At 36.4% G+C, this 13,157-nt stretch overlaps 1 protein-coding gene across 5 annotated transcripts in view; it reads right to left on the bottom strand.

Moving 5' to 3' along the window:
* TFDP2 (transcription factor Dp-2) overlaps positions 1–13,157 on the bottom strand; it is a 172,858-nt gene that overhangs the window by 41,559 nt on the left and 118,142 nt on the right. For 4 of the 5 annotated variants that reach the window (XM_028099124.2, XM_028099125.2, XM_028099127.2 and 1 more), the window contains 3 exons: positions 9,619–9,722; positions 3,704–3,825; positions 2,208–2,255 (listed from right to left, as the gene is read on the bottom strand). In XM_028099124.2, the coding sequence (XP_027954925.1) occupies positions 2,208–2,255; positions 3,704–3,825; positions 9,619–9,722 (274 nt within the window). The remainder of the gene's footprint in view (positions 1–2,207; positions 2,256–3,703; positions 3,826–9,618; positions 9,723–13,157) is intronic. The other variant, XM_028099126.2, reaches the window with a different exon arrangement.

Raw genomic sequence — 13,157 nt, 5'->3', positions numbered from 1 at the left:
TCCCTCAATGGATCCTTTATCCACCAAACAAAATTTCTTCAGAAATTGACTTAACTCTCACAAATGATCTTGACAAAGGAACAGCTGTGAAAGACATAATTAGAGTTGTACTGTCAAGTGGTAAGCTGAAGATAAGCCTCAGATACACTGATGTATAAGTCAGTTATAATTTATAGAAGTTATAATTTATAAGTTATAAACACATCAATATATTGATGTATCAATCCCTGAAGAAAACGAATACAAATACTTACATATGATACTAAATCAACATACAAGACATTGAAGAGATAAAGATCAGTCTAGGGTTGAGAGCTAGCTTACTGAACCTCAACACTGGGAGAAGGGAAACAAAGACGTTTCACAGCATTACAGAAAAACAATGCATTTGGAAGAAAATAAACATTTGTAAAAACAACAACAACAAGAAAATCACACGTAGTAATCTTTGTGACCTGATTGTGGGTGTGGGGGGGGTGGGATTCATTACAGTAAAGTTATATTAAAAAAATAAAAAGAATAAAAGTCACTAGAAGAAAAAGTCATTGGATCATATGCAAAAAGGGAAAGCTGAATCAATGTTTATAGCAACAAATTTAATCTGGCACTTCTATAGGTGATCTTTATAGAGGTCTCTCTTATGAAGAGAGTGTAAAGAGAATCTTGTTTTCTATATTGTTTGTAGTACATAAGTGCCACCAATCATAACTAATGAATAGTGCCATTTTAAGGCCTTAAACATTGCTAAATACATCTGTATGAACTTGTACTGCTGCCCTTTCTGAGGATAAATACAAAAAAAGACCAGTAGGCCCTGGAAAGAGGAAGCTCCATTAGAAAGAAAAGAAAAGTTCGCTCTTCATCTCTATATGATACAGCAGTTCCTCGGACTGATTTTATCTGTTCTAAACAGTTAAGAACCAAGAAGCAAGCAACAAATGCCACAAAGGAACTAAAGTACAGCCGATGCATATGCAAGAAAACACATTTAATATATAGCCTCAAGGTCATCACTCAGAGTCTTTTCATTTTTATTTTAGGCTGAATTCTAACACATCTGGCCATCTAGTTTCTCAGTGCACAGCAAATCAGAGGTAGCAAACTAGAAAACAGAAAAGACAGAAAACTACTTGTTAATACTGAGAGCAGATGACCTAACAAAAGAAAGGAGATTAAAACACCATTGGAAAAAGGAGTTACAAAATCTTAGAATCAAAAATAAAATTCAAAAAGCATAGCTGGCAAAGTTTTGTTTAAAATAACAACAACTTTGGGACGCCTGGGTGGCTCAGTCAGTTAAGTGTCTGAAAAAGTATCTAAAAAAGCATAAAAGGAACAGGTATTTAAACACAATTTTATTTCATGAATAATTTATTGTAACCTGTCTAATTCCACAGCAGAAACAGGTCATGATCTCAGGGTCGTGAGATCAAGCCCCATAAGAGGCTCCACTCTCAGTGGAAAGTCTGTTTCTCTCCCTCTCCCTCTGCCCCTCCCTACAATGTGTGCACATACGCTCTCTTTCTCTCAAATAAATAAATCTTTAAAAAAAATAGTAACAACTTTACAAAATTCTTGCTTCGAAGACAATGAGTTTTATTCTAACACAGTGCAACATTAATATGGTACCTCATATAGTGGCTTACATGGCACACTGAACTTTAAGTTCAAATGACCCTACAATGATCGTTTTTAACCCTGGAGCTTCTGACTTGGTAGACATTCATACTGCATTCAACACTCCATGGGTGATTCTGACACACACTGAGAAGCACCGTCCTAATAGTCTAAGGAAAGGTTATACTGTATTCGACATATTAGTTAAGAAAGAAGTGAGAACTTATTATGATCTTTAAATGTGTTCAATAAAACTTGTTTTTAAAAAGTTTGGGCATGTTGAGGTAATGTGGTATATTCATTCTGGTAGAACACTTATCTCCCAAAAGGAGGGAGAGGGCTAAATGACACACTACCAAGAGCCAATCTACTCACAGGATAATTTCTTTTGAAACCATGCAAATATAATGAATATATGTAATGATAAGTGAAGTAGAACACTCAGTAAGGTATGAAATAAAGGCAGAAACTCAATGAAGTTAAAGTTATGTGAAGAAAAACAGCTCTAATTAAACTAGACTAGTCTGGACACCAAACTCCTCTCTACACAATAGGATCTCCCAAACAAAATACTTAACACTTATACTCACCTTTCTGAAAAATCAGAATCTATAAATTCTCTAGCTCGTTTTCTATCACTAAAAAGAAAAAAAAAGATAGCATAAAAAGAACAGGTATTTAAACACAATTTAATTTCACAAATAATTTATTGTAACCTAATTCCAAAGCAAATATATCCAAACACAAAATCTAACAAATAGAAAAGATATGTTTTCTCATAGGATCAAGAAATCACAACATAATAAATTTTACCACAGGATCAAAAAGATCACAATATAACAACACAGTTTGAAATGAGCTCAATGAAAACGGGAGGAAAATATTGCACACTCAGAAAGGAGAAGGCTCAGAAAGTATTAGTCACTATGGAATGACTGAGCAATCATTCCACCCCCAATATAAAGCACAGCTGGGGCCAAAAATATCCAAACCCTGGTCATCTCCAAAGCGGGCCAACACAACTGGCATGGGTTTAGCTTTCATGTTATAATCTCTCAAGGTTATGCAGAAATCCAAGGTAACTTTCAGAACCTACGTGGGATAAGGGCTGAATAAAGGTCATGGAATTACAGGCGATTGTGTCATTTCATCTCCTTTGCTAGTGAAAAAATATGTATACATATGAAACTCTTCTGTCTCTAGTGTGTGTGTGTGTGTGTGTGTGTGTGTGTGTGTATACATGAACATGTATATGGCTGGAAAGACTTTGCCAGGATTATTTCATTATTTCATTTAACATCCTGGAAACAAGAAAGCTCTTACACAACCAAGATTTACTGTCTGCTTGCTAGAACTCACAATTATAAGTCAAAGAACTACCAGTATAGTACGCCACCACAGAAATGACTTCTCAAGTGAACAAATGAGGTTTTGAATCCTTTATCTTACAATTTCTTTTTCCCTTACGGAAAGATGAAATGCTAAAATGATAAGGAGCAGAGAAAGACTGGGTAAGGGTATTTTACAGGCAGAGATGAAACATGCAAAAGTTTGATACTAAAAGTGGTAAATGAGCAGCACAAGGGATACTGATTTAATTGTCCAGTGTTTCAAAAGGATCAAGAGAAAAACTCAGTAAAATTTTTAATATTTGTTGGCCTCTTTTTCCTAGTTCCTTTTCTGATGTTTAAGGAAACAAAAATTCACAGGGGAAATTCTGAGTACAGCCAACATTTAATATGTAACTCTCTTCTTAAGTTTGTTAAAACAATATAAAATATAGAATTTGCATCTCCAAAGCAGTTAAATGTCATAGTCAGAAAAAGTAGTCCTTTTTCAGAGTTGAAAAGTCAGAAGATTCAGGTACAAATTACTGTATTGTTTTTCTCTATTTAAAAATGGTTGCTCCATAAATGATTTATATCTAAGATATAAGGTGAAATAAAATAGGTGGTTTTAAAGGCAACACATTAGTTTTGAAGGACTCGGCTAACATAAAACAAGAATGGAAGACAAAATAGTGAGAGGAAAAGATCACAGCTTAAGAAAAAGTTTTAAAAATGGTAACTTGCAACAACATTCTTACCCTGGGACCCAGCCAGTAGCTTCTGCTATGTGTGTTTGAGTAACCATTGCTGGTGCAGGGGTATATGGACTCCCAATCAGAACACTTCCTGAACTGGTTAGTCTCTGTGGTGTGCTTATAATCTATAAAGTCAGGACACAGAAAATCATATTCTTAGTTATTAAGAAACACATACAGGCAGAAAATAATGTTGACTGCTAAGCTACATTTAAGGAGGAAATCTTACTGCCTAAAATGCACTTAATATCAATCATCTAAAACATAAGCTTTCATTCACTTATATTCTAGGATCTTAAAGCACAAGTAATTAAATACTGACATGAGGTCACAATACAGGTTTCAGCAAGTTTTCAATCCTTTCAATCCTTTGGAAGGATTAAGTTGGCAACTAACAATGTTTTAAAAATCATAAAAACAAAAAGCTTTCTTTGAAATATAGAATCTAACTGCAGTTGAACTTGATGTATTCAAACTAGGGCAAGAGTAAATCAGGTCTTCATGTCCAAAATATACACAAAGGCATTATACAATTTGGATTATTATAACAGATGCAATTTCATCTTCTTTTTTCAAGAGCATTTCCTCATGTCATTAAATATTCTCCAAAGACATTTTAAAGACAGTGAAACATTTCATCATGTGGATTTACTATCCCCTATTAGATATATATGGATATTCAATTATCCAATATTACAAGCAATGCTGTGATGAAAATTTTTGTACAATGATCTTGGCCTTAGTATCTATTTCCTAATGACAGACTCTAGAAAGGTAATTAACGGAACTAAGGATATAGACTTTTAAAAAAAGTTTCTTGACAGGTGCTACCAAATTGCTGCCCAGGACTTCACTGGTAAATAGACCATGTTTTTTCCAAAAATGTTTATAATAATTAGTACAAAAAACAATTTAGCATTCTACTATCTTTATAAGTATTTTTGTCAAAAAAAATAAGAGCATGTTCCAGTGAGTGGGAGTATTAATGCAACAATACTGGCCCCACATTAGTAATTATTGAAGACCGAACTTCTGGGCACACAGGGCTTCTCTCTTTTTTTTTTCTTTCCAACTCTGAGGCACAGGACCGCCCTCACCTGGGCAACCCCAGATCTTCGGATCTCCTAAAGTGAAGAGATTATTTTCGTATACTTTTGAAAATTTCTGTAACAGCTCAAGGTTTTAAGTACCAATTAAGAGAGAAAAGCATCTATGTGGGCTACATACAATTTTTTTAAATGACAGATTTTTTTTTTTAAGAGTTTATTTATTTATTTGACAGAGAGACACAGCAAGAAAAGGAACACAAGCAGGGGAAGTGGGAGAGGGAGAAGCAGGCTTCCCGCCAAGCAGGGAGCCCGGTGCGGGGCTCAAACCCAGGACCCTGGGATCATGACCTGAGCTGAAGGCAGACGCTTAACAACTGAGCCACCCGGGGGGCCCCTAAATGACAGATCTTAAAAGAAATAGTTCTATTTCTACCACCTGACATAGGTCAAAATACTAATTAATTTTTGTATCCCTGATCAAATGACACCTGTTTCTGCTGGCAGGGTCTAATTCCAGTCATTAAGTTAGTTGCTAATTTGTTCCATAGAGAACAATGAGAAGGATTCACTTGCATTTCAAGCTTAGTTCAGCCTTTGTTATTAAAGCCTCGTCAACGGCGCCTGGGTGGCTCAGTTGGTTAAGCGACTGCCTTCAGCTCAGGTCATGATCCTGGAGTCCCGAGATCGAGTCCCGCATCGGGCTCCCTGCTCGGCAGGGAGTCTGCTTCTCCCTCTGACCCTCCCCTCTCTCATGTTCTCTCTCTCTATCTCATTCTTTCTCTCAAATAAATAAATAAATAAATCTTTAAAAAAAAATAAAGCCTCGTCAACATTTTTTCATTTACTAAATATTTAAAAACGTTAGTTACCTCTGTTTGTGTATGGCATTTTGCCAGTTTGGAGCTAGGGAGATGTTATTATATACAAATGCCTAGGAAATAATTTTAATAAGTTAATTCTACAGTTAAAAAAATAAAAACAAAAGACAATAAACATTGATAGATGTCTGGAGGATTCTGATTCTCTACAATATTCCAGGGACTATTTTTTTTTTAAGATTTTATTTATTTATTTAATTGACAGAGAGAGAGAGAGACAGCGAGAGAGGGAACACAAGCAGGGGGAGTGGGAGAGGGAGAAGCAGGCTTCCCCACAGAGCAGGGAGCCCGATGCGGGGCTTGATCCCAGGACCCTGGGATCATGACCTGAGCTGAAGGCAGTCACTTAATCAACTGAGCCACCCAGGCGCCCCTCCAGGGACTATTAAATGAGGAATTCAGAAGCTTACCTCATGAGAAAATATGAATACTGGACAAGGGGTTTGTATCTCCTACCCTTCTACACACACCCCCCACCTCCGCACCTCCATTTCAGCATAAAATCTTTAAGGGTAGATCAAATGTTTGCAGAGCCTAGCACAGTGCTAGGAGATATTCACAGGAAAGGTACAATAAATATTTGATGAACTGAGACAGAAGACCCAGCTCTTAAAATGAAAAAAGTAGCTTCTCTGTTTATTAATATGCCAAAAAGGACTACATAAAATCCAGTAAGAAAATACAATATAAAGGACATAATTCTCACCAATCACTACATCACACATTCATATGTCCTATATCATGCTGACCTTGACTGTGAAGCTTAAGAAGGAAAATTTGAGTATTTGATCAGTCTCTGGTCTACTCTATTTCTAGAACAGGAGCCTCCACAAAGCAATTCTAATCATCCAGACTTACCCTTGAGATAGCCTGCATTATTTGTGCAGTATTATTACTAAATTCTTTTTCTGTATCTGTTAGTAGTAGCCTACAGGCTCAGTTTGCCTGACTTAAAGTGCTTTGTCGAAAAAAAAAAAAAGATGAAGAGAGGAGGAAAGGAAACAGGACATAGGAAAAACCCAGTTATCATTACTGAGAAAGGCTTTGGAAATGAATTGCTATGTTCTGGTTTATTTTTTCTTCCTCAATGTCAGAATGTCAGCTGATATTCTTTGCTGATCTGACAGTGATTAGCAATATTCTGTTCTTTTCCCTTAGCCTAGTGCCTGGTATGCCCTTAATAGCAGAAATCCTCAATAAACATTTCCTGATGAACAAATTGGAGGGATGATATACTTGAACTAAAAAGACAAGTTAGAAGTTCATGTGAGATGCTATGAGTTCCTAAATTAGGACAATGACAGTGAACCTTAAGAAAAAAGATCAAAGAAAAGCCAACAGAACTTGATCAACCACTGAATACAGGAAAATTATATAGGTGATGAGTCAGATATGTTTTATAAAACTGAACTTTAATTCTGAAATCCCAAATTGAAATTAGAGGTAATTACTTCCTATATTCAGTTGATCTGATAAGGAAAATGAACATTTTTTTAAATTCCAGAATCTACCTCCCCCCACCCCAAAGAAATCCTTAATTTAAATGTAATCATGCAGTTTTTTGACAATGAATTACAGTTGGGCTATGAAAATCATATAGCAATTGAACCTCATTCTGAAGACTTTTCTGCCTTCAGTCAATGTATCTTACATACTACTGCCATCTACAGTACGAATAGCCAAGAGATTGTTACAGCCTTGTATGGTGGCTACACTGGTGGTGAATAGCATAGAGTTGTCCAATCACTATGTTGTATGCCTGAAACTAATGTAACATTTTGTGTCAATGATACTTCAATTAGAAAGAAAAAGAAAAGAAAAGAAAAGCCAAGATAGCATCTGTATTCTAAAGGGAAAAAGAATCTATACAATTGGAGGCACCTGGGTGGCTCAGTTGTTAAGTATCTTGTGTTTGGCTCAGGTCATGATCCCAGGGTCCTGGGATCAAGCCCCACATCAGGCTCCCTGCTCGGTGGGAAGCGGGCTTCTCCCTCTCCAGCTCTCCCTGCTTGTGTTCCCTCTCTCACTGTGCCTACTCTGTCAAATAAATAAATAAAATCTTAAAAAAAATCTATAAAAAGTATTACATTAAAGGATTTTATTATTTCACAAAAATTTAGTTTTCACTATAAGAAACATGTACGTCTTAACCATGTTAAAATAAAGATGGTTATGAGATTATACGACAAGATACCTTTAAGTAAAGGGCAAGTATTCAAACTAAAACAGTTATTGTTAAATTAGTTTCTATAAACACAAAAAACAACCTTCTTGGGACTTTTTGAAATTTCTATCTACCATTAAGACTTGGCTAGAGACATGTGAAATTTAAAGGGCAAGTAGAGAAAGACAACAGAAAGAAGGTTTTAAAAAAGAAAAATAGGTTTTATTCAAGAGTTTTCCAACTTAAAAAAAATATTTTAAAATCACAGATGAGAGACTGAAGGTGAGGGGACAATATTCAAAAGATAAACAAGAGAAGAGAGAAATGGCTCTAACTGGGATTCTACAACAATTAGAAAGTCAAAAAGAAAGCTCTCATTTCTGTCCAAGAACTGAGAACTATAAAAAAACACCTCAGTATTAAGGACACAAATTAAGGCCTGGTTTAAAGAAGAGCCCCAAATCTCCTTTCCTTCTTCTGATCTTTGTTTTGCTGATTCTGAGGTTTGTAGTAATGAGGTAAGTAGTATACAAGACTACTTATCATTGTCAGAACTGAGGTATAACAGTAACTACATGTACAGTAGCTCAAATGGACAATGGAAAGAAAAACTGTTTCCAGAAGAAGAATTCAAATTTGAGCCATAGCAGTTATCACTAAGATATTGACAGGAAACAGTCTCTTGAAACAGAGGAGTACTGTGCAGGAGAAATTCTAAGAGTTCGGGGATGTTTATTTCATTTTGGTGTTTATATAATCACATTTCAAAATACAGACTTTAAAGTCAGGTGCCTTATCCCATTTATACCTACTGTAGTGGCTGGTGAGAAGCAAAAGCTTAGTAAATGTTTCAAATATACCCTGAACTACCTTGAAATGGGGACACTTAGCTGAGCTTAAGTCTCCATGAGGTTTGGAGCTAGACTACATTCTTCACATAGTTACAGGAAGTTATGCAAGATTTTTAGCTTGAATTCTGTAGATAATTAACAGTCCTCAAGTGATCAAGAAAAATGTCAGGTCTTGAATGTCTTAACATCTTTAAGATTTGCTGAAGCCACTAAATACGCTAAGATTTATTTTTTGCCTAAACAATTCTGCATTTAACAGAGTTCACAGTACTGAGTATTATGGGCAAAATTTATCCTTCCTGCTCTATAGATGAGAACATGCAAGCACTGACAATGAAGAGTTACTGTTCAAGTGTTTACATACTTTTGCTAATGGTGGCTGAGACCATTAAATTAAGTATAGTTTTTAGGATAATTGCATGCGACTTTGTTTATAAATAAGGCTTTTCTAAAAGTGCTATATACTTCAAGCTCTCGCATAATTAATGGAATATCTTCAGAGAAACAGTTAAATATTTTCCATTTTTCATTCATTATTTCTACTGCTAAAGATTGATAGCTCTGGATATAGATTAACTGTTGGATCATATTCAATTTATATGAGCATACATAGCTTAGGGCAGTAAAGGTCATTTTATAAGAAAAAAAGAGGAGAACATAAAACATAACAGATTTCAAATCAATTTAATCAAACTAAAAACAAGAGAAGCCTACCATAGGGAGCAAGCAAAAACCTTGATATTACATATCCCGAATCCAGATTCAAATACATGAAAATTAAACACTGAAGAGCACAATGTCTTTCTTTTCCTCAAGACTTAACCAGTTACATTCCGATGAAAACAGAACTTCTTAAAAAAGTGAATGAATTAAGAAGTGAACTGCAATTTTTGCCCAGCATCTTTAGTACAATTATCCTCTAAATTAGTCTTGCCTAAGCAAAATGTCAAATTCTAAGATTTGATGGTTTTCTTACCATTTGGGGTCCAACATTCACATTTATTGGTCCTAAGGTTTTTGGTAAAATCTTTGTTGGTGAATTGGTGCTGGAAACTGGAAATGCAACAAATGAAATGTTACCTGAAATGATATCAAAATATTGGGTTAATGTTCTGTAATATCAAGGTCACCTTCTATCTATACATTCATGGTCCTAACCCCAGTTTTGCTTAAGTAACTTATAATGATCTTAATAATTAAGTTAAAAGCCTTACTGAAACACCATTCTAATGATTGCTTTCTTGTAGTGAATACAATTAGTTCTGCTAAATAGGAAAACTGTAAAATATATAGTTCAGTCTATCTGACAATTAACTACTGGACTTTTAGTGGGTTTTCAGAGGAAAAAATATTTAGAGAATACATACTGCAAATCAGAGTTTATATCAGAGTAGAGAAATCTAGTTAGGTCTTTATTAGATACCATAGAACAAAAAAAAGTATGAAGTAGACATGAAGTAAAGTATCTATTAGAATTTATTTATAGTATAAAAGAAAATATTTATACTAAAAGTTAACATGTTTTCATATGAGTTGGTAGTTTTTTGAGGTTTTATCACATCGGAGAAAAAAATATGATGCCACCTAGTGATACTGAAAACTGTGGGATGTATATAGTGTTTTCAAGTGAAATCAACACTTTATTTTTATTTTTTTTTAAGATTTTATTTATTTATTTGACAGAGAAAGACACAGCGAGAGAGGGAACACAAGCAGGGGGAGTGGGAGAGGGAGAAGCAGGCCTCCCGCTGAGCAGGGAGCCCGATGCGGAGCTCAATCCCAGGACCCCGGGATCATGACCTAAGCTGAAGGCAGATGCTTAACGACTGAGCCACCCAGGTGCCCCAATATCAACACTTTAAATCTGAAATTAAGGTAGCCAAGTGGACCCCAGAAATGAAAAGCTAACCAATAACTTTCTGAACTGTGTCAATTACTTAACTCCTCTGGACAAACTTCAGTTTATCAATGTTTTTCTTAATAATCTAATGTAACAGAGGAGATCACCCAGAAAGTACATGAAAGAGGTTCAATACTGAAACTCTGGGGGGAAAAAACGGCATTTAAGAGCAGGATGAGACACCTCCTTCTCACATGGCCCCCTTGGCTCTCCCAGCACTTGCCCAGGCTCCTTAACCCCATCCTCTCACCTCCTGATTTTTAGCAGATACTCCTATTTCCTTCAGTAAGGAAATCAGGCCATCAGGCTATATTAGAGCTATTAAGAGCTTCTCTTCCTTGACCTGTGAACCTACTATCTGCATCCTCACCTATTTTTACTGCTTTCTCTCTGAATGTAAATTCTCATATAAATGATTTCTTTTGTGTCTCTGCACGTGGTGTCTACTCAGGGGTCTCACTTATCAATTATCTACTGTCTCCTGAGTTTTCGACTGCACCGTCAGCTCCCCCCCTTCACTTTCTCTCTCTGCCCATTGGCCCTGTATCGTTTTCCCTCAATACCCACATTTTAAAACCAAATCCTTCATCCTTCTCATGCCCACTCAACAAGGTCTAATAGCCAAATCTGTTTCTCCTTCATGCTCCTCGCATATGACCGAGTCTTGGTAGATGATCATTATCATCCCAGTGACCCAGTCCAGAAATAATCAACCCCCTCCTCACTCAACTGACCACTGTATCCTACCTGCTATCTCCTTACTCTGGCTCCTTTATGCCACTGCCACTTGTTTAATTTGAAACTTTATCCAATCTGATTTGAACACAGTCACCCTCGAACGCAGTGATTCACCACCGTGGCTGTGCAATGGAATTATCTGGGACTCAATAAAAAATACCAATGCCTCAGTCCCACCCCCAAAGGTGCTGATAAAACTGGTCAGGAGTGAACCTGGGCATCAGACTGTTGAAAGTTCTCCAGGTGGTTCCAGTGTGCAACCACTCTAACTGGAAATGCTACTTCAAATAGCTTTGCTAGCCCTCCACACATCTGTAACAAACCAGTCTTTCAACTGGGGAAACTGTTCTGGACACTCCCCTACTTTAGGCCTTCAAAGATTCCACAACACTTTCAATGCCTCTCCGATTCCTCAACATGGCACAACAGCTTCTATCTGGAGATCTCACCCCTGCCTCCCTTCCCAGCTTCATCTTCAGCTACTCCCTCCACTCCAGTCAGGTTACATACTTTGCAATTCCAGGAAGGCCCCAGCTCAACCACTCCAGTTTTGGCACACACCTTTCCTTCTGTTGGAAGTCTCTCTCTGCTGGGGCTACTTCTACTGCCTAGCGCTTCAAAATGGCATTCCATACCATTTTCTAAGTCATTACTGTGTGCTAGAGTCTGTTCTAGAGGCTTCCCATATATACACCATCTCATTAAGCTTAGGACGACAGTGTAAAATGTATTATTATTGTCTCCATTTTACACATTTAGAAACTGAGATAGAATGAAGTTAAAGAATTTGTACAAGGGTCCCAGAGCTAGTGAGGGCCATAGCTCCACCTCCCAAGTTTCTGCTCTGTGTGTCACCTCTCCTTATAAGCTATTCTCAGCCTCTGTGGTCGAGTTCCTGGAAGCCCTTCTTTTGACTTTTCATAAAACCTATGACCATTTGCTTGTTCTAGCTATCATTTATTTAGTTCTAAGTGGGTTATGTCTCTCAGCTTTGTATCCTAGCACCTCGTTTAGTCCCTGACACAAAACAGGTGCACAAAACTATAAAAACTAATTAGTATAGATTGGAGCTATTACCTTTTCTAATCTGGATGCCGTATTTCCTGCAATGTAGCCTACACTGTATTTTTTTTTGTTACCTTCTAACTGGTGCCATAACTTATAAAGAGTCTGAAATAAATTTAAATGCTAAGTCCTTTATTATTTTGAACAACCAATATGTCAAATAAAGTTTCCTTCCTCTATAACCATGAAACTGATTTTTGTTTTTATATAACACGCATATTTTACCAATTGCTAAATATTAAGGTTATTATCAAACTTCCCAAATATGGTTATTCACCTATTTAAGAATCCTAACTGGAGAATAATTATCTATGATTCTAGGGGGAAGAACAACTAGGTAATTGATAGACAGGTGCCATAAACTCAGGCCCAGGCAGGACAGGCATGTGAGAAGAGCACAGCCCTGCAAGAGTCTGATTCTCAGATTTTTTTTTTTTTTAATTGAAGTATAGCTGACATACAGTATTATATTAGTTTCAGGTGCACAACATAGAGATCTGACAATTACAGATATTACAAAATGCTTACCATGGTAAGTGCAGTTAACATCTGTCACCATACATTAATACAGTGTTACTGACTTAATATTCTCCACGCTGTATGTTACAACCCCGTGACTGACTTATTTTAGAACTGTACTTCTTAATCCCCTTCACCTATCTATCCCCTGACTCCCTCCCCTCTGGCAACCACCAGTTTGTTCTCTGTAGTTATGAGTCTGTTTCTGCTTTTGTTTCTTCATTTATTTTTTTTAAGAGTCCACATGTAAGTTAAGCCATGTGGTATTTGTCTTCTCAGATGGTTTTTAAAAA

This window comes from Eumetopias jubatus, unplaced genomic scaffold, assembly GCF_037043125.1.
Source record: "Eumetopias jubatus isolate StellerSeaLion01/CBP00866 unplaced genomic scaffold, mEumJub1_p1.0 scaffold_1, whole genome shotgun sequence".
Classification (NCBI taxonomy): Eukaryota; Metazoa; Chordata; class Mammalia; order Carnivora; family Otariidae; genus Eumetopias; species Eumetopias jubatus.
This window is presented reverse-complemented; position numbering and strand designations above follow the sequence as displayed.